This window comes from Orcinus orca, chromosome 11, assembly GCF_937001465.1.
Source record: "Orcinus orca chromosome 11, mOrcOrc1.1, whole genome shotgun sequence".
Lineage (NCBI taxonomy): Eukaryota > Metazoa > Chordata > Mammalia > Artiodactyla > Delphinidae > Orcinus > Orcinus orca.
In genome coordinates this window covers 95,257,523-95,282,328 of record NC_064569.1, presented here as the reverse complement: position 1 = coordinate 95,282,328, position 24,806 = coordinate 95,257,523, and the positions used below count along the sequence as shown (strand labels likewise).

General features: G+C 48.4%; 1 protein-coding gene across 1 annotated transcript; it reads right to left on the bottom strand.

The window, feature by feature from the left end:
• Positions 1-21,532: 21,532 nt before the first annotated feature.
• On the bottom strand, positions 21,533-24,361 carry LOC101287493 (2-iminobutanoate/2-iminopropanoate deaminase-like). Its single transcript, XM_049693934.1, has one exon. It carries the CDS (start codon positions 23,329-23,331, stop codon positions 22,918-22,920), a length of 414 nt encoding a protein of 137 aa, XP_049549891.1. The 5' UTR covers positions 23,332-24,361; the 3' UTR covers positions 21,533-22,917.
• Between the last annotated feature and the right edge of the window lie 445 nt (positions 24,362-24,806).

The window sequence follows — 24,806 nt, the reverse complement described above, 5'->3', positions numbered from 1 at the left end:
TCATTCCCATTCTTAGGGACTCTGTCCCACTCTGGCCCAGGTGCCACTGCAGAGACTTCTGTGCATCTTTCTGGAGACCGTCTGTGCCTGATTAACATGCTCCTTTCTTATTCACAGAAAGGGAACACACTGGACACACCATTCTACACCTCGTTCCCATTACTTCATTAACACACCCTGAACCCTGTTCATTTCAATACCCTTAGCCCCTGCCCACCCCACCCCACTTTTAAAGGCTATAGAGTGATCCTTTGTATGGATTATTTAAGCAAATCCCCTATTAGTGGACATTTAGACTGTTTCTAGCATTTGATATTAGATCGATGCTGCAGTATATAGACTTTTTCATGTTGTTAGGCAAAAGTGTAAGTAGATTGTGGAATAAATTCCTAGAAGTTGTATTAGTGGATCAAGGGTGCATCCACTTAAAATTTTAGTAAATATAGCCAAATTGCTAGCCATAAATTGTGCCATCTTACAGTCTCATAAACAAGGTATGAGAGCAGCTGTTTCCCTCTACTCTTGCGACACAGTGTTTTCAAATTCTTTGGACTGTGCCGATCTGATAGTTTCAAAAGCGTATGTCAGGCTAATTATGACGTATGTTTCTCTTATTATGAGGCAGACTGAACATTTTTTCATTCGCTTGGATCATTCGTTTTTTCACTATGAGAACCATCTATCCATATCCTCTGTCCATTTTTCTATTCCATTTTAAATCGGGTTGTTGGTTTTGTATTGTCAAATTTTTATTTGGAGAATATAATTTACAGAGTGAAAAAAATTACACCCCTTCAGCACAAAAATCAGAGTTATTTTTGGTGTGGTCCTTTCATCGTCTCTTCCAGGGGCATATACATAGTTTTACATTATTACAACTAATTAATAATATGTAGTGAGTACTTCCTGAGTGCTAGGCGTTGTGCTAACCAATCATAGGGGCACATGAAATTTCTTGTTCTGCTTTTTCACATAATGTAGCAGGAGTGGTTTTTCATGTTGCGACACTGTCTTTATGATTCTCATTTGCAATGGCTACTTAGCATGCTGTCAAAATAGTGGATATCCCATCATGCTGTTCTCTAATTGTTAACTTTCAGTTGTTGCATCTATTGCCTTATCATTTCTGATTAGTAAACCCTTCAAATCTATTTTAAAAATTAAATTCTTACATTGATGTTGTAAATTGCATCTTACCTCAACATCGAATAAATATCTTTTTTTTTTTAAATGGAAAGATGTGAGAATAGGAAGGGAGTACACACATTCAAGAACTTTATAAACAGCTAATGGCTATGCACGTGTTTTTTCTCTTTTTAAAAATTTATTTTATTATTTATTTTTGGCTTCATTGGGTCTTCGTTGCTGCGCGTGGCCTTCTCCAGTTGCGGTGAGCGGGGCTACTCTTCATTGCGGTGCGCGGGCTTCTCTTGTTGCGGTGGCTTCTCTTGTTGTGGAGCACGGGCTCTAAGCGTGCGGGCTTCAGTAGTTGTGGCTCGCGGGCTCTAGAGCGCAGGCTCAGTAGTTTTGGTGCACGGGCTTAGTTGCTCCGTGGCATGTGGGATCTTCCTGGACCAGGGCTCGAACCCGGGTCCCCTGCATTGGCAGGTGGATTCTCAACCACTGCGCCACCAGGGAAGTCCCAAATAAATGTCTTTTAAATACTTATAAATATTCAATCATTGTAATTAAAATGTTTGTCTCATGAAGTAGAGGGAAATGAAATAGCAAAAGTAGCTACTGGCAGGGGGAGAGGTAAATTAGGAGTTTGGGATTAACATGTATGCACTACTATATATAAAATAGATAACCAACAGGGACCCACTGTAGAGCACAGGGAACTATACTCAATATTTTGTAATAACCTATGAGGGAAAAGAACCTGAAAAAAAAAATGTATGTATGACTGAATCACTTTGCTGTACACCTGAAACTAACACAACATTGTAAACCAACTATACTTCAATAAAAAAATTAATTTGAAAAAAAATTAACTCGTGGTTATAAAGGGCACACACAAACACACTATATATGCGTACGTTGTTCATATATTACCTACCACAGCTGCTTTTCCATTTGGTGGAAAAGTCTCCCATAATTTAAAATTAAGGATGAAAAATTATGTCACTCTACTTGATGCAAAAAGGTTTCATTTAAAACAAACTTTATTTGTAAGCACTTTAAAAACTAAATGAATATACACACTTTTTAGTGTGGCTTTCTCCTCAATATCAATATAAAAAGTGAGTGCAGTTTTCCTTCACATAGTATAAAACTGTAAGAAAAAGAATTACTTTTTCCCTATGCTGCCTTTAAAAGTATGGTTGTGAAATTGAAGTGGCTGCCATTATACATGCTTATGTATGTAAAAGCTTGTTTTACAAAAAGGCTTATTTTTCTAAGTAAAAATGCTTTTTTATAATGCCAAGTTAAAAAAGAAAAATAAAAAATTACGTGAACGGGCTTCCCTGGTGGCGCAGTGGTTGAGAGTCCACCTGCCAATGCAGGGGACACAGGTTCGAGCCCTGGTCCGGGAAGATCCCACATGCCACGGAGCAACTGGGCCCGTGAGCCACAATTACTGAGCCTGCGCGTCTGGAGCCTGTGCTCCGCAACAAGAGAGGCCGCGATAGTGAGAGGCCCGTGCACCGCGATGAAGAGGGGCCCCCACTTGCCGCAACTAGAGGAAGCCCGCGCACAGAAACGAAGACCCAACACAGGTATAAATAAAAATAAATTAATTAATTAAAAAATTTACACGAACAATATGAGTAAAATCATATTTAAAAAATAAATATACCTAATAAAGGGGAAAAAAGACTATAAGGAAATACACAAAAAAGTGTACAGTTGAGTTACCAAATTTTCTTCTGTAAGGTAATATTAGTTTTACAATGAAAACCAAGAAATGAAAAAAAATTAATTTTAAGGCGAGAAATGAAATCATAACAGCTCTTAAACAATAATCTGATTTATGGGCCAGAATATTTGGGGAAGAATTTCTGGGGTCCAGTGTACAGTGGCTCGTCCCAAACTACATGGCAGGGCCTTAATTGATTGTTTTCACCCATGCACAGCCAACTCAGAATTCAGACGAGGCAGGATCTCTTTGCCTTGGAATAAAACAGAGCAGAACTGATGTCAGATGTGGGCAGGGACAGATCTGAAAGGGGCTTCCCACCCAGCGGTTAAGGTTCATCTGCTCTATGGACGGACATCAAAATGATATGGGGACAAGGTAACCCAGCACCATGAAAAACTCATTGTATTAAGTGGTTGTGATTATAGGTGAGTCCCCACTTCCATGTTATAGAGCATTTTCTAGTTAAAAAGTGGGTGGTGGGCTTCCCTGGTGGCACAGTGGTTGAGAGTCCGCCTGCCGATGCAGGGGACACGGGTTCGTGCCCCAGATTGCTCTGGTCATTCTGACACAGCAAGTCCACGAGGGCATCTGACCTGATTGTAGTGTAGGAAGGTCTGAACTCTTGCCTACACACCTGGATGGGTTCAGCCAAGACAGACAAAATCCTGTCGGTCCCCAGTATCCCAGAGTGAGGTGACCTGCCCCTCTGAGCAGGGGCCCAGGCTGTCACGTGGGGTTATTTCTTTGCTGCACTGGTGAATGGGTGCTCAGCACTCCCTGCTCCTCGTATCAAGAGAAATCACCCAGTTCCTTCCCAGAGGTTCTCTCCCTGAACACCCAGGGCTCTGCTTGATGGTTTCAATGTGCAAACAGGTGGTAGGTTGCAGTTTTCTCTGTGTTGTGGCTCTGAGGTTTTAATCGCTAACAAATGTGGTTGCCAAGGCAACCACACAGCTGTTTAGTCTCCTGATACTTGTCCACCTAGGTTGGCTTAAGTGGCAGGAGTTTGGGGCTGTATTTGGTGTTCTGTAAACTCTATCATTAAATCTTCTTTACCTCAAAAAAGCACATAGAAATGGCCACCCAGTGCCTGTCTGGGTTCACACTGCTAGGTAGAATGCTTTCTCTCTTGTCTTCCTCCTTGCCTATCAGACAGATGCAGAGATCACCAGAGGAAAGGGCCTGCGTAGGAAGGAGGGAGGCATGGTGTGTCCAATGAGAGGCTCAGCCATGAGCCGAGTGGTGGTCCTTCATTCTTGCGTTGCTCTCCACAGCTTGCTGTACAAGCCCCTCCCTTGTTGATGCCACCTGCCCAAGGTCACACAGCCAGCGTGGCAGAGCTAGACACAAATTTCAGTGTTCTTATGTGCGATCTGTTGCTCCTCTTCCTGCACCAAGAGGGGGAAGCTGGGGAATCACAGAGGAGGTGGGTCTCTGGGGAGAATGGGAACAGCAGGGAAGCACTGATCGGCTATGCCACCCCAGGTGCCAGGCCACATCAGCCAGCTCAGCTTCCTTCAACCCCAGTGAGGAACAACAGCTTCCTGGAGTTCAAACTCACAGCACCCGGTACCGACCACAGTGTGCCAAAATGATCCATTATTTGCCCGCCTCCTTGTAGTGAATGCCTGCTTTTGTTTTCCTAGCACCTCTCTTTCCACTGGGAGACTGACCCTACCCCATCCCATGATGGGATGGTCACTCCCAGGGACTTGACCACCACCTAACTGTGGGTCTGGGCCCAGTAGTCAAGGTTTGGACAATAATGGTGCCAATCTCAGTCCAGAGTGACTGGTCAAAGGGGCATGTAGCCCAGTCTTGGCCAATCAGTTCTTTCCAGTCCATCTGGCTTAGGAACACCAGGAGGAACAGGGTTCTCCTTTCCAGTTGTAATCTTTGAGGCTGGAGGCTGGGGGTTGCCAGCAGTGGCCTTTCCCACCAGATGGAGAGGGTCTGGCTGTGGCCAGAGGGAATGAGACAAACATGTGAGGAGAAATAAGGACAAGCAGAGTCAGGAAAAGGAGAGCCTTGCCCACCCTGTGCCATCCAGTCATTTCTAGAGCAATGCCTCCCCTGGGCTTCACTGTTACCTGATCGCCCAATTTCTACACCAAGTCAAGGGGAAGCCCAGGTGTATATCTTCCGGCTGGGCTCCAGAGTTACCAATGATAGGAATTACCAGAGTTGCTGTATATTCTCAGGATAAGTGAAACACCCCAACATAAGTGAATCAGTAGACTACAGTGCTTAAGAGCATGGTTCTGAAGCCAGATTACATGGCTTTGCGAATTCACTAGCAGCAGAAATTTGGCTGTGTTACTTGACTTCCCCTAAGCTTCATTCTTCTTATCTGTAAAATGGGAATGATAAAGATACATGCGTCATAAGTACTCAGTATATGTGGGTTGTTATTATCACATGATTGTTATTGTTTGGGCAGATAATAGTACCTCACACGTATAGTGAAGTTTGACTCTGTTAACTTATTCATTTATTGTGTTTTATATTGGTAATATTTCATTTGAATATTTTTATACGTATTTGGATTATGAAGAATTGTTGGCTAATACTATTTGTTACAATTAACTATTTTTTTTGCGGTACGCGGGCCTCTCACTGTTGCGGCCTCTCCCGTTGCGGAGCACAGGCTCCAGACGCGCAGGCTCAGCGGCCGTGGCTCACGGGCCCAGCCGCTCCGCGGCATGTGGGATCTTCCCGGACCGGGGCACGAACCCGCGTCCCCTGCATCGGCAGGCGGACTCTCAACCACTGCGCCACCAGGGAAGCCCCCGATTAACATTTTTTGAAGGCTCACCGTGTGCCAGGCAGCATGCTAAGTCCTCTACATGATGATGTCACATGATGATCTACATGATGATCTCTACATGATGATGTAGAGATGATGATCTCACAGCACGTACGGGAAGGAATGTTTACAAGCCCCTCCTCTCACGGCTGCCTCCACAGGAAAGGAGGGCACTTCACCCAAATGCCCCCAAAGAACACTTCCAGCCTTTCTGCCCCTTCCTTGCTCCTCCTTAAGGGGAGAGGAGCTAACCCAACAGTCAGAGCTTGACAATCATTTTCTTAGTGGGTGGGGTCCCTTTAAAATGATTGGCAGGTGCCCATTCCCTTTCTTTTCTACCTGTGACGAGCTGTGTGGGACAGGTGGCTGGTCTCATGCACTTGCAGCTTTTCTACTACACCTGGTGGAATGTTGAGTCAGGCCGCACCTGGGTCTAACCGTCTTTATTTCTGGAGGAGAGAGTAGGAAGGTGGAATATAGGCCCATGGCCAAAGGGGAATTCTCAACACAGTTAACTAAACACCCTGGACTGGAGTTATAGACTGCCTAAGTCAATAGAGTGTTTTATCTAAAGTAACCTATGAAGATTCTGGTATATGGGTTTGGCAATTACAGAAAAGAGAGACTGAGAGAAAAACTAAAGATTGAAGTAATATAGGTTCCACCACCATTCAGCTGTGAACCTCTGGCCCAGAGCCAAGAGGGAAAGACGATCCAAAGCTGCTATGTCTCCAATCTACTCAATTCCAACACACTTGTCCCATAGCGTGTGGCCCTTTCACCATAGTAACAGTGATTCTAACGCCGAAGGACGGGGATTTTTCACAAGACGTTAGCCTGCAGATGCAAGCTAACTACTTCCTTTGGTGCTTATCAGTGATCTTCTTTTCTAAAACAGGAGGGGAAATCGGTTGTGTTGGACTCACCGTGGGAGTGCGTCATTGCGTCGGAGCCCTGGAGGGGAGAAGAGGTGAGAAGCATCCTGCACCCCTGAACAGTACATTACTTGTGCTCAGATAGGGTGAAGCATCCTGCCCATGACTGCACAGCAAAGTGGCACAGCCTGGATTTGAACCCAGGTCTGCCTGGAAGCACAGCCCATGCTCCTAGCCACTTGACTGCCTCCGTGGCCTAATTTAGTAGTTTACTCACTTAAATGTTACAGAAACAGCAACGTTCAAACCAAGGAAGCTAGAAGGAACAGGTAACCATCTAGCAGAGCCTCTTACCCAATGTGGTTCCCCTTTTTCCAGCATCTTTAGTGGGCGGTCAGCTCATCTCTATTCAGATACCTCTAGGGATGGTGAGCTTCTCACCTCCCTCCAGGCCAGCCCCCCATCTCATTGTTAGAAATGCTTCCTTTTTTTTTTTTTTTTTTTTTGCCCTGCCGCAGCTTGTGGGATCTTAGTTCCCCAACCAGGGCTCGAACCCGGGTCCCCTGCAGTGGAAGCACAGAGTCCCAAACCAAAATGCTTCCTTCTCATAAAGGTCCAGCTCTGCCCTCTGGATCCTGCCTAACCTGTTTGCCAAATCCACAAGACTGTCTCTCCTTTACTTGAGGCCTGTGTTCCCTGGAGGTTTCGTTTGTGAACATCTACTGTTCTCTTATATGCCAAATGCAGAGATACACACAATGCTATTACTGCCCTCATGATGCTCACAGAATAGAGGGGGAGCCAGTTGTAGACACAGAAACCAACAAACCAGAGGAAGAATAAAGTTAAGGGAGACACTGCAATGGTGGGGTTACACGCAAGCTGGCGAGAGCAGAGACTCCTCCACCGATGTCCTCTCAGCCCCAAACGCGGCTCCTGGCACCCAGCTGGGGTTTAATTAATGTTGAATGAACAGAAGAGCCAGTGATGCCAGGGAAGGGTCCCCTGGGAACATGTTCTCCAGCCTGGGGCTTGGAGGAAAGAGCTGTATTGGGCCAGGGGGAGACTGAGTCTGAAAACCCCAGGCTTTGCAAAATCCGGATTTACTGTTTTTTTTTTTTTTTTTTTGGCTGCGTTGGGTCTTCTCTGCTGCGCACGGGCTTTCTCTAGATGCAGAGAGCAGGGGCTACTCTTTGTTGCGGTGCACGGGCTTCTCATTGCTGTGGCTTCTCTTGTTGTGGAGCACGGGGTCTAGGCACACGTGCTTTAGTAGATGTGGCTCACGGGCTCTAGAGCACAGGCTCAGTAGTTGTGGCCGCGGGCTTAGTTGCTCCGTGGCATGTGGGACCTTCCCGGACCAGAGCTCGAACCCGTGTCCCCTGCATTGGCAGGCGGATTCTTAACCACTGTGCCACCAGGGAAACCCCCCAGATTTATTTTTAACATTGAAAACTTGGGAAATCTCATATTAAAACCTGGACTTGGGGGCCTCTCTTGAAAAGTTGGAAGACCTTGCAAACCGGGGCCCACAGTTCCTCCAGGTGACTGTCTCTGTGCTGAGAAACAGTGCTCCTTCCAGGCATGAGCCTCATTCTCCTCCAATCAGCTGCTCCCACTTACACTTTCCTGCCTGGTCCTCATAGGCAGCTGTGTAGACTCTTGTATTGAATCCACTCCCCTCAGTTTCCTCATTACTCTTATTTGGAAAGCTTTTAATTCAGTGATTCTCAACTTGAAGGATGCGGGAAAGATAGCCTCTTATATACTGGAAGGATTCTAACACAACTCCCTCCCCCTGTCCTTCCTCTCCGCATGCACAATGAAGATTGCTGTCGGAAGCCCAGCCACACCCCTGCCACGCTGGCAGTGCTGAAGTGTGGAAATTCCACCCACGAAGTTTCCCTGATCCTGAGGGAAGATGTGTAGACTCTCATCTCACACAACAGCATCACCCCCCTCCTCTCTAATCATCACTAGAGTTTGTCACCTAGCAACACAGCATCCATGGGGTAGCAACTGTTCACCAATTCATTCATCCCTTTAGCAGACATTGACTGAGCTGCTCCCACGCCTGGGATGAGCAGGGACTCAAAAAAGATTTGTTGCACTAATGAATGAAGATATGGGGATGAATCAGCCCCAAAAGGAGGTCAGACTCTGGAGAAAAACAGATTTAAAAAGAATATTTGTAATACAGGCCATAATAGATGTGTTTATGCATATTTTTATTCCAAGGAGGAAGCCACAGTCCTGTATAGGGAAGTCAGAGAAAGAAGAGGGAGTAGTTCAGTTAGGTCTTGAGAGAGGGCAGGAGTTTGTTAGGACAGGAAGACGGAACAGGAGAACCACGTTCCCGGGCAAAGGAACATCACAGGCAAAGGCTCTGAGGTGTGGAACTGCATGGCAGGTCTGAGACCACAGAAGAGTTCAATATCAATAGAGCAGAGGATGTACCAAGATTCCTAAAATCTATATCCACAAAGGTTCAAGCTAGTCCCAACGCTCAGACAACAAGATCAGAGTTCTTCTGAGACAGAAGGTAGACTCGTATCCATGCATGGCCCCCTCTGAGCACAGGGCCTGGACTGCCCTGGTCAGGAGAATGTTTGCAGAATAAAGTTGAAGATGAAACAGAACCTGGAAGGGAAGACAGGAACCATCCACATACCAGGCACAACCAAGATGCTGCCTTGGTGCTTCCCAAATACTTTTAAAATTAATTAATTAATTTATGGTTGCGTTGGGTATTCGTTGCTGCGCAGGTTTTCTCTAGTTGCGGTGAGCAGGGGAGGAGGGGCCCATGGAGCTTGGACTCCGGGGAAGCCATCATGACGGCACTGCACCCCACCCCCATTTCCTCAAAGCGCCCGTTGTTCCTATTAACCCCTAGGCTTCCTGGTGCAAGCACCCAAGACTCCCTACCTAAAGGACTTTCTCAGGGGCACAGGAACATGCTCAGTGAGAATGCGGGAAGTACGGAAGTGCCAGGACGTTAACACTTCCAGGGCAGCCCTTAAAGTACGGGAGGTGGAAGTTAGTGGATAAATACCATGCTTCCCTAATCCTAACGTAGGACAATCCTGAGGACTTCTCTGCACACCTCCCAGAGGGAGTCTGCGACGGAGCCCTAGTTGCCCACAGTGGTAACCACTCATTAACGCACCCCATATATCAACCACACCCCCTGTACATCAGCTTCCTTACCGTCCCCGTCTTCCTTTCCCACTACTCTTACTGGGGTTTCATGGAATCATTTTCAGAATAAGCTACCTGCTCTCAACTCCATGCTCCATGGGCCCCTCCTCCAGGCGTGTAGATTCTACAATCCCAGCCCTTGCCCTTGTCCTCCCAGGCCCAGGGGAGGTATCTGTTTCCTGCAGTTACTATCTCAGTGTTACCTGTGTTCCACCCTCACCTTTTCAGTCCTTCAATATCTGTGGAATCAATTTCCTCCATTAATTTCTCCCTGCTAAATCTGCATTTGATGGAATCTAAAACAAGATGTTACCGGAAGTGGCTCCAGGAAGTAAGCTCTCGGAATGGGATTTTGGGATTGGATCGCTTTCCAGTCAGATGGCAATGAGGACCCTGTTACTGATGTTGAGTGGGATGGCGATAACCCGAAACATGCTGGGCCAGCACAATGACTAAGACTCTCACCTTTGGTAGATGGGGATGGGGTTCAGGTGGAAGAAGCTGCACTGGTATCTGCAACGACGCTATCGCTTGAAAAACACGAGGGTAATGGATTATTATAAGGATTGTGGGGGGACTTCCCTGGTGGTCCAGTGGTTAGGGACTCTCAGCTCTCACTGCTGAGGGCTCAGGTTCAATCCCTGGTCAGGGAACTAAGATCCCACAAGCTGTGTGGTGCGGCACCACCCCCCCCCAACAAAAAGGACTGTGGGGCTGGTTGGCTCTTTTAACTGCCGCCCAGAAGGAAGAAAACAATAGGCTCAAGTCGGTCCACTATCAACTCAGAGCACAATGTGAAAGCCAGAAAGTCTCCATAGTGACATCTAAAGAGACCCTAATCTCCTGTAGCCAGAGGAAAAACAGGGCTGAAAATCAGGCCCAAGATTTTATTTATGAGTTACAAAGGAGGCTGAACTCACAGCCCCAGCAAGTCTCCTCTGCTAGGGACTGGAAAGGGAAGGAGTGGGGCTCTGAGGCCTGGATGTGACATTTGAGTAGATGCAGCTGAGAACCTAAAGCACCCAGATTCACCATAACCACCCTGGACAGCAGGACCGGCCCCTCCCCTTCACTGGAGAAATCAGCTTCCCATTACCTGGAGACCATGCAAAGGCTTCATTGGAGGCAGATGTCTTACACGATGATACTTGTCCTCCTTGAGATCTGCCCTTTCCTGCCCTTAAGGATTCTAGGACAAAAACTAGGGTCAAGTTTTCCCCAAAGAGCTTCAGAACCTGGCTAATATTTTCCAGCAGGAACAAGGAGAACATTCCTGGGAATGGATCCTGCTAGTGGTGGACCAGGGAGGGTGGTGCCTGGAATTATAAGGCTGGAATGGGGAGAGTTTATTGATGTGAGGGGAACCCTCTCATGATTCAGGATTTAATATTCTGGCAAGGACTTCTAGAGCCAGTTCTGGTACCCTTTGGAATGGTCCCTTCAAGCCTGGAAACAATGATGTCCTACAGAAAATTAGATGGTAATGCTGGCCTTGCTTTACCAGTGTGAGGAAAAGGTCAAAAGCTGAGAGAGGTAAGCATGTTAGGATGGATTACGTTAAACCAGTGAACCTGACCATGATCTCTAGAAGACACTGTCTTCACTAAAGCAGTATGGAACGTACCAGTGAGAGGTCAACATTGTTGAGAAACTCAATGGTAGCCATTCTCTGTGGGCCAGGGTTTACATAAAAGATGCAGCTCTGTACCTGGGCTCCCTAGTGCCAATATGCATGATAGGATTCTGAAATAGCAGAGGCCAAGTGGTAGCACTTAATCAACAGAGGCAAGACACGCACAATGACTGTAATGGGGAGCAAAATGGGAATGGCAATCAGGTGGCCTTTAACGCAGAGATCTTGAGGTGATTGATGGCTTTGGCAGATGGCTGATGTCAGGCATTACACTGGAAAAGTCTAAATCTCTCACCTATTTAGCAGACATTAGCTGGCTTTTATGCCCAGAACCCATCAAATGAAGGCGAGGCCAAGTCCCCTCAAGAAAGGACCCTGCAATACCACAACAAGTAGTATATACTTATATACTTCTATAGCTTCTCCAAAAGGACTTTTAATCATTTACCAGAGTAACTGTACAATACGGAACAGAGGAATGGCAAGATCTTCTGAGGGCTCTTAGATATGGGTCTGAGCTGACACTGACACAAGGAGACCCAAATACCATCATGGCTCCCTTGTTAGAATGGGGGTATATGGAAGCTGGTGATACCTGGAGTCATGTTCCTCTGGTCATTTCCCAAATCTTTGAGTGAGTAATCAGAATGGATATACTTATTAGCCAGCAGAACCCACACATTTATTCCTTGACTTAGCGAATAAGGACCCTTATGTTTGGAAAAGTCAAGGAGAAGTCCTTGAAACCGTTGGAGTTCTTTCCTTGGCCAACATCATATATCAGAAGCACTCCTGCATCCTAGGTGGAATGGTAGAGATTAGTATCCTGTTTAATTCACTGGTCTAGCCCTTGTAAAAGCCAAATGGATCATGGTAGATGACAGTGGATTATTATAACCAAATGGTAGCCCTAGTCACAGCTGCTGTGTCAGATGTAGCATCTTTAGTGTAATAGAGCAGCAACACAGCCTCTGGCACTTGGTATGCAGCTATTGATCTGGCAAGTGCATTCTTTTCAATGGGCAAGAAGGAGGCTCAAAGCAGACTGCATTCACCTGTGATGGACAGACGGCCACACTCACAGTCTTACCTCAGGGCTACGTTAACTCTTCTGCTTTCTATCATCATATAGTCCTAAAGAATCTTGATCAACTGGACATTGATCTTACGATATACCACATCATCTTTTTTTTATTTTTTACGGTACGCGGGCCTCTCACTGCTGTGGCCTCTCCCGTTGCGGAGCACAGGCTCCGGATGGGCAGGTTCAGAGGCCATGGCTCACGGGCCCAGCCACTCCGCGGCATGTGGGATCTTCCCGGACCGGGGCACGAACCCGTGTCTCCTGCATCGGCAGGCGGACTCCCAACCACCGCACCACCAGGGAAGCCCTACCACATCATCTTGAAGTTGCTCGTCTGAGAGGATGTCAGAATGATCTCTAAAAGGCACAGCTGGAGTGTATAGCTGCTATAGTCCTCTGTATGTGGTCTGTAACTGCTCACAAGGTTAACAGTTATTAATTCCTCCTTCCACTACCCACTTTGTTTCTTTTGCCCTCAGCCAGGACTTCATCAAGTTAGGGTTCTCTACCTGGTAGAGTGCCTTAAAACTTCAGGCCTAAAAGCAATTAAAACAAAAAGCAACTTCATGTCTAAATGGTTTTAATTCTCAGTGGTCCTGCTTTTTGGGTTGCTTTAATTTCCCATTAACTCTTGCTACTCGACATGGAAGTAATAAGAGGTGTTACATAGGATCCTCTGGGTTCCAGACACAGTTTTGCAGCCCCCTTTGTAAGTAACAACTTGCTTTGCTAATTGGGGTGAATCATCCCAGCCAGTAGATAACCTCTTTCTTTACCAGTTGGGAAGTGCCAAATGCCCAGATTCCAACTGAATGGAACCATAGCCATGTCCCCTAATATTAGGAAATATTCCTCCTTTGGGAACTAAGACCTCCCATCGAGGTTAAATGTGTGGGAGCAGGAACTGAAAGTAGGTGTAACAGTGAGAGGAGCTGCTCCTGTTCCAGACCTTCAAACAGCACCACGTATTGACCACATGTGTAAGAAAGCACGTGTAAGACACACTCCCATCCTTTCAGGGTGTTTTTCTCAACTGGCATCAGAACAGAACCTTCAGTAGGTCATTCCACCATTCTTTCAGGCCAGCCGCTTCTAGGTGATGGGGTACATAGTAATATTACTGAGTTCTACACACGCATGCTCACAGCAACAATTCTTTTGCTAAGAAGCCATTCCCGGGTTTCCCTGGTGGCACAGAGGTTAAGAATCCGCCTGCCAATGCAGGGGACACGGGTTCGAGACCTGGTCCGGGAAGATCCCACATGCCGCGGAGCAACTAAGCCTGTGCGCCACAATTACTGAGCCTGCACTCTGGAGCCCGCGCACCACAACTACTGAGCCCGCATGCCACAACTACTGAAGCCCACGCCTACAGCCTGTGCTCCACAACAAGAGAAGCCACCGCAGTGAGAAGCTGGCGCTCCACAATGAAGAGCAGTCCCCGCTGGCCACAACTAGAGAAAGCCCCATGCGGCAGCAACAAAGACCCAATGCAGCCATAAAAATAAATAATAAATAAATTTATTTAAAAAAAAAAGAGGGCTTCCCTGGTGGCGCAGTGGTTGAGAGTCCGCCTGCCGATGCAAGGGACACAGTTTTGTGCCCTGGTCTGGGAAGATCCCACGTGCCGCGGAGCGGCTGGGTCCGTGAGCCATGGCTGCTGAGCCTGTGCGTCCAGAGTCTGTGCTCCGCAACGGGAGAGGCCACAGCAGTGAGAGGCTCGCGCACCGCAAAAAAAATAAATAAATAAATAAAGAAGCCATTCCCTTGATTGGATACACTGCTGCGTGAAATACCATGAAAGTGCAAAAGGAATTCCAAAAGACTATGGATGGTGACACTGGGAGAAGCATTGCTGATGGGAAAGGCAAATCCTATGCAGAATGTATGTTTATTCTAAAACTGCTGCCCCCTCCATAATGAAAGGGGTCCAGTATAACCAGCCTACAGGCAGGTGGCTGGCTGGTCCCCCTGGGGATGATGGCATGCAGGGTGGTAGGTCAGTGCTGGTCTCAGCTGTTGGAAGGTTAAACACTCAGGAATGACAGGAGCCAGATCAGCTTGTCGAGGGGATGGCCTTATTAGCTGTACATATTCTCCATCCCTGTCACATGGACCCGCTTGAAACAGGGTGTTGAGGGAAAGAGGCTGACTGACAGCTGCAGAATGTGTCATTTTGTCCACTTGATTATTGACATCTACAGTAGATGTCCCCTGAAGAGCATTCACATAAGACACAGATATGGGGGACTTCCCTGGCGGTCCATTGGTTAAGACTCCATGCTTCCACTGCAGGGGGTGTAGGCTCAAACCTTGGTCAGGGAACTAAGATCCTGTATGCCACGCAGCACGGTCAAGAAACTAAAGAAAAAAAAAAAAAAGGCAGATATAAATATGTCCACACTGTGCCCGTTCGGAGCGTTCCATCCCTATACCTCTTCCCAAGATTCCCTGTTACTCATCTTCCAGTCCTGTTCCTTCAAGTCTCTGTTAGCCACGGCCCGTAAGTCTAATTTCAGGTCATCTGTAAGTCTAGACCATGTGGACAATTAAATATTATGCTTCAAGTTTTGCCCCTTAGGAGGATTTCTCTTCACCATTGTTTTTCAAGAACACTCATGATTGGGTTGTAATGCTGGTGGGGTGACAGGTGATGGGGAACTTTATAATGGAAGGATCAAGCTGAAAACACCTGACCAGTCACAAAGAGAGACAACCTGGCTTTATGTGATGCATTGGGAAGTTCACATCCATTATAAGGATGCCATCAGCAAAATTCAGAATGTGCGAAATTCTAAAAGACAAATGATCTGGTTTCTTAAAAAATTTTTCAAGGAAGGAGAGGAAATGTTATAGATTAAAAGAGGCTTAGGGCTTCCCTGGTGGCACAGTGGTTGAGAGTCCGCCTGCCGATGCAGGGGACACGGGTTCGTGCCCCGGTCCGGGAAGATCCCACATGCCGCGGAGCGGCTGGGCCCGTGAGCCATGGCCGCTGAGCCTGCGCATCTGGAGCCTGTGCTCTGCAACGGGAGAGGCCACAACAGTGAGAGGCCCGTGTACAGCAAAAAAAAAAAAAAAAAAAAAAAACAAACCAGGCATGTATATGAAACAAAATTGCATGTTGATAATCATTGATGCTGGATGATGGGTATGAGTCCATTATATTATTCTACTTTCGTGTAAGCCTTAAATTTTCTATATTAGACGGTTGTTTCGTTTTGTTTTAATGTATCTTGACCTTATGCTCTCTTTGGCCTCATTTCTCTAGTTTCTCTTCATATTGAAATTTCTTCAAAGATTAATCACTCCCTCACTCCTGTTCTCTCAATTCTCTCTGGTTTGGTTTTCAGGTCTGTTGCTCCTTTTGAAATTATTCCTGCCGAGGTCACCAAGGATGTCCCTGTTACTAAATCCAATGGTCACTTTTCTATTGTCCTCCTCTTCCTTGACCTCTCCGTGGCATTTTACACTTCTGATCCCTCCCTCTTGCTTGGAACACTTTTCTTCCCTTGACTTCTGCGAGGCCGCTCTCCTGATATCACTCCAACTTCAATGGCTACTATCTATACCAATTCCAGTCCCACGATTTTGAATACACTACAGGTTCTCAACTTCCGGATTTAAATCTCTAGCCCTGCTCTCATCCCTAAGAATTCTCTTTCAACACCTTCCTTTGTGGTATCTCCACTTGGATATCTCAATGGCAGCTCAGGTATAACATGGTCAAACTCCATTTTGGTTTCTCCTATAGCTGCTGCTTCCCCAGTCTTCCTTATCACATTTAAAAGCACTGCCATTCATCCAGTTTCCCATCCTTGAAGCCTCTCTCCTTCAAGACCCCTGTCTAATCCATCAGCAAATCTGGTCACTTCTACTTTCAATTAGGGCCCTGAATCACACCTCTTCTCCCCAGCTCCCTGGTTCCTCTCTGCTCAAGCTCTCACCTGGGCAACCTGATATCCCAGAAAGCATTGCCAGGGCTTTCACCCATCATTTCAGTCTTTCCACTCCTTCCACTGTTTAATCTCCTTTATCTTTGTGTTCATCTCCACTCCTTAACGTTTTAATGTACTCAATTTTTAAAATGTTTTCTAAACAAACAATGGGCTTTCCATCAGAAGCCGGTATAACTGAAATCTGGCTTGATGTCAAGGATTTGTTTCACAATGACAGGCAGGGGAAGTGGGTGGAGAGTGAGGGACAGACAAAACCAGACGGTCTGTGTTGATCATTGTATTTGAGTGATGCGCACCTGGGGGCTCATTTTACCATCATGACTTTCGTTTATGATAAAAACGAATATGACCGACTTCTCCGTAACTTTATGGACAGGAAGTCTTACCGGGGTCTTCAGGTCAGACCTAGTGGCTGTGATCTCGACCATTTAGTGAGGGCTGACTGTTATTAACTGCTATTAGCGCGGCACTGATCCTTCCCAAGCTCCACCAGGGCAGGGGCCCAGCGCTCTCCGGCGGGCTCACGTCTGCAGCGCCCGCCCCCGCCTCGGTGCCTGCTCCAGGCCGGTGGCCAGAACACCTTGGCGGCAGCGGAGCGAGGACGCCGCTACTTCCAGGCAGAGGCCCCGCACGTGCAGCCTCAGGGACCCCGGGCACCTGCCTCCCCCGCTCCCACCGCGGGCACGCGCCGCGCCGCCCGGGGGGCCGGATGAGGACTGAGAAGGCAGGATGGCTATGGGAGTCAGAAAAGGTTAAGGGTCGACGTCCGGACAGAGCCCTGGGGTGAGGGTGGACGGGCCGAGGGGATCTCGAGTCGAAACCAGAACAAAGGTTGGAAAGAGCAGAGCCCGAGGGCGCGGCGGCCCACCCAGCGCCAGGGCTGGAGGGCGGTTGCGGCCCGCTCCGCCCGGGTCCAGGTGTCGGGGTGTGGCCGGACCGAGCCGGCTGCGGCCGCCCGGGTCACCCTCCTCGGCGGAAGTGCCCCGGGGTGCCGGCGGCGCCGGACGAGCCTGGGGGCGGGGGACTCTGGGCCGCCTGTCCGCGCCGAGCCGCTCGCCGTCGCCTTTGTGTCCCGATCTGGGCGAACGAAACCGTCCCCGGCTTGCTTTCCGGTCCGAGTTCCCTTTTCAGACCCGCTCCCACCCACTCCGCCCGGGCCCTCGGAGGCCGGAGGAGAGACTCGGTCGTTTAAAAGTAGATGTGGCCCCCGCCCGCGCCGCCTGCGGAAGTGGCGCGGTGCCCGAACCTGGCCGGTCCTCCTCCCTGCCTTCCCCGCCCCGAGGCAGCTGTGCGCGGGCCCGGGCCGCACAGCGAGGCGGCGGGGCTGTGCCGTGCGTGGCGGGGCCGCGGCGGGAAGGCAGAGGCCTGGTGCCGGCGCGGCTGCGGCGAGGAAACCCCGCAGAGCAGGAGGCCGGGTGCTGGAAGGTCCGCCCCCATTATTCGGGGCCCGAGGGTCGAAGGCACGAGGACGGAGTAGACAGGACGCTGCCCAAGGGGCAGGCAGCGCTTGCACACAGGATCTGTGATGTCAGCAAGCCGCCTCTCTGTGCCTCGGCTTCCCGGTCTGTATAATGGGAATGGCATTTGTGCGGGGTACCTGCGGTGCTGGGCAGATCGCCCCTCGGCCTCCTTGCTCCTGAAGGAGATGCGCGCACAAATCTAGCAAAGGTGCCATAATACGCTTCCATGAGGGACAAACCCAGTTACACAGGTTTTCGCTCCGTCCTCCCATTAAATATTCTGAGGCTTCTGGCACCGGGCCTGTGCTGGGCGGAGGCTGTCGTGATGAAAGCAGGAGGCTGGGCCTGGAGGTGCCAATAGAAGAGACTCTTTACCTCTGGCCAGGAAGTGGGCCCTGGAAGCCTCCGGAAGCCAGCCTGCCTGCCCTGGGCCCTTCCGTGTACCCGGGCCCAGGGTCTCCAGGTAGTGCCATCCACTTGGAGTACCTGCTCCCTGAACTGGTTTTAGAAAGGCACGTGACCTGAACACGGTTGGTTCTTCTAAATGATGGTAAGATTACTCGGTGTAGACTGTGAGAAGCCAGACCCTGACCCTTCAGTAGGCTGAAAGATACTTTTCTGTTGCCACCTCTGCATTATAAAGAGCTCCAAAGGGCCCCCCTTTCCTCCCCAACTTTTCTCAGTCCTGCAGTGCTTAGTGCCTGGTGCCTTCCCTCGGTCGGTACCAACACTGGCTTACTTGGTCTTATCCAGGGCCTGTGCCCAGGCTGTTCAGTAGGTGAATATTGAGTGAATGGAGTCTTCTTTTGTCCCCCCCTGCACGCACCCCACAAGATGTAACTAATTAATAATCCCACCTACCGTTTACTGAGTGTCTGTGCAGTGCGAGGTTCTATGCCAGGTGCTAAGTTCATGCTCTCCTATAAGAGGGCATAGACAGGTCACTTGGGCAGCGCAGCCAAGCCCAAGCCGGACGCTGGCGTTGGATGGACTCTGCAGGCAATGGGCTGCCCAGCCTGCTCGGCCAGGCTTGCACAGCTCCAGTGTCAGAGAGGCCCGATGTTCCCAGCGCCAGCACCTGGGCGGTCATTGTGGAAGCTTGCAGGACCATCAGTTCAGCCAGGGTCCACGTCCTACTGATTCTACCCCTAAATGTCCCTGAACTCCATCCAGGTCTCACCATTTGTCCCCAGATCATCCAGAGCACCCTTCCCCTCTGACTGCCAGTTCGCCCTTTTTAATCCATCCCTATCCTACACCTTCTGGAAAAAGCAAATTCCCACCTTAAAACCCCAGGCAGTGGGCTCTTTGCCCTCTGAATAAATCCATACTTTGGGGGACGGCTCAGGAGGCTCTGGCCAGCCCAGGCTCCATAGTTTTAGCCTGTTCTCCAGCCACCCCGCTGCAGGCTTTACGATGCAGCAAAACGGAACACTTCTCACTTCCCTGCCTTGCCTCAGCCGGGCCTTCCCTCTGGGGTTCCACCATCCACACCTGCCTCTCCAGGGAGAGCCCAGTGGTCCGGATGCTGCCAGATCGAAGTCACCTGTTTGCTCTTCTGGTTCCTCTGCAAGGACTGTGAGCTCCTAGAGGGCAGGACTATCATTTCGCACAGACTCCCTAACGTCCAACACGGCGTGTGTTGAGTGAGTCGAATGAATGACACAATAAGTGAATGAAGGGGCTGCATATGAGGCCAGCCTGTCCCCGTGGTCTCCAGTGAGTTTCCCAGACACAGCTCAAGCAAATAACCCTAACCTGGTTACACTCCACCCAACAGACAAGATCAAGGGCAGGTCGAGGTTGGGAGCTATGAATCCAGGAAGCCCCAGGCCTTGCCACAGGGCACTGCTGAAGGCCAAGTAAATCCCATCCCTCCCTCACCTCAGGCCACCCTGTCGATGATCCCAGAAATCTGTCCCGCACCTCAGCTCCGCCGCATGAGGACACCTCTGGGCTTCCTGTCAGACTTTTCTGCAGAGGACGGGAGGGATGGGATTTGATATTAGCTAACATCTACCACCTGCCAGGGATTTGCGAAAGGCTTTCTATGTATAATTTCATTTAATCCTCACATTCCCACTGTACAGTTGGGGAAAGTGAAGCACAGAGAAGTTCAGCAACTTGTGAGGATGCAGTTTCAGAAAGTGTCAGGGCTGGGATTTGATCGTAGCTTGTCTCCCTCCACTATGATTTGAATTTAGGATGAACAGTGGGCCTTTCTTGGCTCACTGGCTTGCAGGGGCCATGGGCTACCTGGGGATAAGCTGGTCTTCCTTCCCTCTCAGTGCGGTTGAGAAGCAGAATCTGAGGGAACCTGCAGAAGTGACCTTGTTACCACAGTAACAGCCCTGTCACCGCAGCTGGGATTTTGCAGGCAGGATATCAGTGGTACCAGCACATGCCCCGCCTGAGAAGTTCAGGCAGCACCAAAGTGGCTGCACCTGTTAGGGTTCCAGGGCGGTGAGTGGGGCAAAGCCACAGAGGTGGGCCCAGGGGTGAGGGGCCCTGCTGTATTGTGTCAGACTGAGGCAACTTCCAAAATATACAACATGCAGGACAGTGCCCATCGTGGAATAATTGCTTTTCTATTCAAAAACCTTCAGTGGCTCCAAATAATCTGCTGTGATTTACCCCTGTGGGATGAATAGGATGTAGACTGGCCATAATGTGTTTTTTCACCATTAAAAACAAACATCTAGGGAGTTCCCTGGCGGCCCAGTGGTTAGGACCTGGCGCTTTCACTGACGTGGGCCGAGGTTCAGTCCTTGGTTGGGGAACTCAGATCCCACAAGCGTGGCCAAAAAATAAAATAAATAAATAAAAAGCCATCTGGATTCTAGCTCTGCCATTCCTCTCCCATCTGGGCTTCTTTCTCACCCCCGCACCCCACGGATCCAGCACAGACCTGCTTCAATTTTCACCTTGACTGCTGTGATAATTTCTCCATTATTCTCCCACTACAAGCATCCATTGGCTCAACAAGTATTTCTTAGCTGGAGGCTGTGCTTATAGCTGGGGACTCCAAAGAGTAGGCCCACTCCTGCCTCCTGGAACTGGTGGTCCAGCAGGAAGTGCCTGCAACACCAACCATTGTCAAAACCCAGTGTAAAGATATGGGGAGCTCAGGTGTTCCTGAAATGCTCAGAAGGACAGAGGTGAGCTAGGGGAGGCATGGGGTGAAGGGCAGAGAGATGAGAAGCTTGAGGGCTGGGCAGGGCTGGAGCCCAGAGGGCATCATACACATTACACTGCAGGCAATGGATGCGGGGTCCACTGAGGGCAACAGGGAGAGGCAACAACTTGTCCAGTTTCTTTTTTTTTTTTGGCTGCACCATGTGGTGTGCGGGATCTTACTTCCCTGACTAGGGATCGAACCTGTGCCCCTGCAGTGGAAGCATGGAGTCCTACCACTGGAACACCAGGGAAGTCCCAACTTCGTCCAAGTTCTAACCTGATTACCCCACCATGGGCTCACCAGGATAGCCCTGGGACCCGATAACAATTCCAGCCTTGGTCTCCCTTGTAAAAAGGGGGGACTGGGTGAGATAGTCTTTCAAACCTTTGAACAATTTTAAACCCTAGAGAAAGGTCAGATTTGCACCACAGAAAGTTTTCTCAGGCTGGGGAAAGGCTACGCCAGGCCTCTCTCGCTGCTCCCTAATCCATCCTAGGATACCTGAGGTTACAATAAAGGGCCCACACCCCCTCCCCATTAACTTGGAATGTTGGACTTTTTATTTTTCAAAGTAAATTAGAAGTTTAATATATAATGGAATAGAGCTTTAAAATGTCAAGTCACTGTAACACTAGGGATACTTTAATAGGAGGTAACTGAAAAAAACAATCTTGGAACGTTACAACCACAGTGAAAATGGATGAACTATATCTGCATAGACCAACCAGGAATGAGCTCTAAAATGTAGCTGAATCAAAGAAGGGTTCAGGAGGGCCTGTGGAGTATGAACCCATATGTTTTTTGTTTGTTTGTTTGTTTTGTTTTGTTTTTGGCTGCATTGGGTCTTCGTTGCAGTGCACGGGCTTCTCATTGCGGTGGCTTCTCTTGTTGCAAAGCACGGGCTCTAGGCGTGTGGGCTTCAGTAGTTGTGGCCCGTGGGCTCAGTAGTTGTGGCCCGCGGGCTTAGTTGGTCCGCGGCATGTGGGATCTTCCCGGACCAGGGATCGAATCCTTGTCGCCTGCATTGGCAGGGGGATGAATAACCACTGCACCACCAGGGAAGTCCAATCCCATATGTTAAAGTTCTCATTTTTTTTCCAACTGTAAAATGAGGATATAAAATAGTGGGACCTCACAAGTTAGTTGTGAGGATTTAATGAGGTTATGCTCCTATGACAGGAACAACGCCTGTAACTTGGTAATCACTCAATAGATGTTAGGCATTCTTACTGTTCTTAAAATTATTTTGGAAACCGTTGGAAGTGTGTACTCCACAATCATAACAGTGGTTGGTGACCCAGACATTATAAGCAAGTAAACACTCACACAAACATGTAATTGTTTTTTTTTTAATCTGCATGCTATTTTAGTTCCATTAGAAAAATATTATCTATATAAAATTTGGTCCAGTTTCTTCTCCTTTACCTCTACCGTTCAAACTTAAATGCTTTAATTTTACTCAAGTAAAAGCAGAATCATGTATCTGACATGAGAACTAAATAGTTCACATCATTAAATTAATAGAGTCTAATTGAATTAGGTGTGCTCTTTATTATTTCTCAGGAATAGTAACTCATCTTTCCTACATGCTATTTCCCTTTACTTTTGTTTTTCTGAGTAACTATGTAATGTGTGTCTCTTTTCCCACATCCAGTAATATGAGTGTTATAGAAGTGTAATTTATAACATCAGTAACTAGATTCATCATTAATCTTCAACTCATGTTCAATTCCCCTTATTATATGGTATTTCCATAATAACTTCAGATATTTCAGTCATCCGTACACTTTCCAACAAATACTGTAAAAATTAAGATGTTAATTTTAAAACATTATTAAAATTCCAGACTGAATAACACTGGGCCCACTTAGAGCGATGCTGTCACTAGAGGTCCTTGGACAGCTACTGCTTCAATCTCAACACGGCCTCCTTTGGGCAAAGCAGCAACCTGGTAAGCAGCTCTTGCAGGAAAGCTACTCTGGAAATATTGCTTGTAGATGTCATTGACAGTATTGAAGTCGTTTATGTCAGCCAACAAAACAGTTGTTTTTACCGCATTCATCAAGTCACAGCCTGCTGCTTTCAGAATTTCACCCACGTTTGTAAGAGCTTGTTTAGCCTCTTCTGCCACCCCTCCTGGCACAAGCTCTCCACTTGCAGGATCCATGCCTAGCTGTCCTGAAATGTAAATGGTCCTGTCGACTAACACAGCCTGACTGTAGGGACCAATGGCCGCTGGGGCTTTCGCGGTGCTGATCACCTTTCTGATCAAAGACAACATGGCTAATCCTTTTTCCTTGCCGCCCCTCGAAGACAGCTACCACGTATGCTGCTTCTACTCATGTCTCACGGGTCTCATGTGATTGTTAATTATGATAAACGCAAAGCAGGAAAATGGACCTGAGGGACAAGCGTGGGAGTCAGCAAGCAAAGGGGAGGATACAGGCTTTGGGGTCTCCTACCCAGACCACGAGAACTCAGTACTCAGGAATTAGGGAAAATGAGACTTCATGCTGAAGGGAGAAAGGTTACTAAAAAGAAGCTGAGAGGGCTTCCCTGGTGGCGCAGTGGTTAAGAATCCGCCTGCCAATGCAGGGGACACGGGTTCGAGCAATGGTCCCGGAAGAGCCCACATGCCGCGGAGCAACTAAGCCCATACACCACAACTACTGAAGCCCCCGAGTGCCCGTGCTCCCCAACAAGAGAAGCCACCGCAATGAGAAGCCCTCGCACCACAACAAAGAGTAGCCCTCGCTCGCCGCAACTAGAGAAAGCCTGTGCGCAGCAACGAAGACCCAAGGCAGCCAGAACTAACTAAAAGAAAATTTAAAAAAATAAAAGTAAAAACACCTGCAATCTACAACCTAGAGATAACAGCTATTAACATTTTGTAGTCTACCAGTGTCAGTATTTTAAAAAAATATGTGTATGTGCCTGTGTATTTTACTAAATTTGGATTATACAATGTATAATCCTTTAGCAACCTGTTTCTATCATATATTGCCATACCAGTAAATAACCGACCGGTGGATACTTTTTAAGTCTTTTACACCCTGGGTGCTGCAGATGCAGAGTTAAGCCTGATTTCCCACCTCCAAGGGAGCCTGCGATCTAAGGGAGTGAGCAAACACACCCCTGTGACTCAGTTTGCCCCTCTCTACAATGGGAGTGCCCTTTCTACCTCCCAGCTGTACAGTTTCAAGGACAGAATATTCACTCTGCTGCCCAGGCCTCCCTTCCAAGGGAGACCTGGACTTGATTCTAGGCAGGGAACAACTGCCAGGATCCATCCCAGTGGCCTCCAGGCCTCTGAAGGACAGTGCCCCTTGCATAGTAGGCACTTAAATTAATATATTTCCTAGCTCCACTTCAGCGCCCGGGGCCTCATTGAATTATCACTACTTTACTGTCCTTCGCATGTTTCTCTGCGCAGCGTCCCTGCCTTCCAGGCTGCAGCAGGGACTCCTCCGGGGCCCAGACCGCCCCCTCCCCCACCCGTGGCTGCAATGTGGTTTGCAGTCGCCTTTCTAGCTTCCCCGGCAGACCTCGGGCTCCTCAGGCCCCCAGCGCCTGGCAGAGGGTCCCGCCCAGAGGAAGTTCTCATAAATGTGTGTTGACTAAACAGGAAAGAAAAGCCATCGGCGTGCAGGACCAGGAGGGCGTGTGTTTAATCAAACTCCAAACCCCAATACCAACTCGTCAGGGATGCTTTACAAAATGGAGCGCCGAGAAGTTGAGGATTAGTTGGCCGAACTG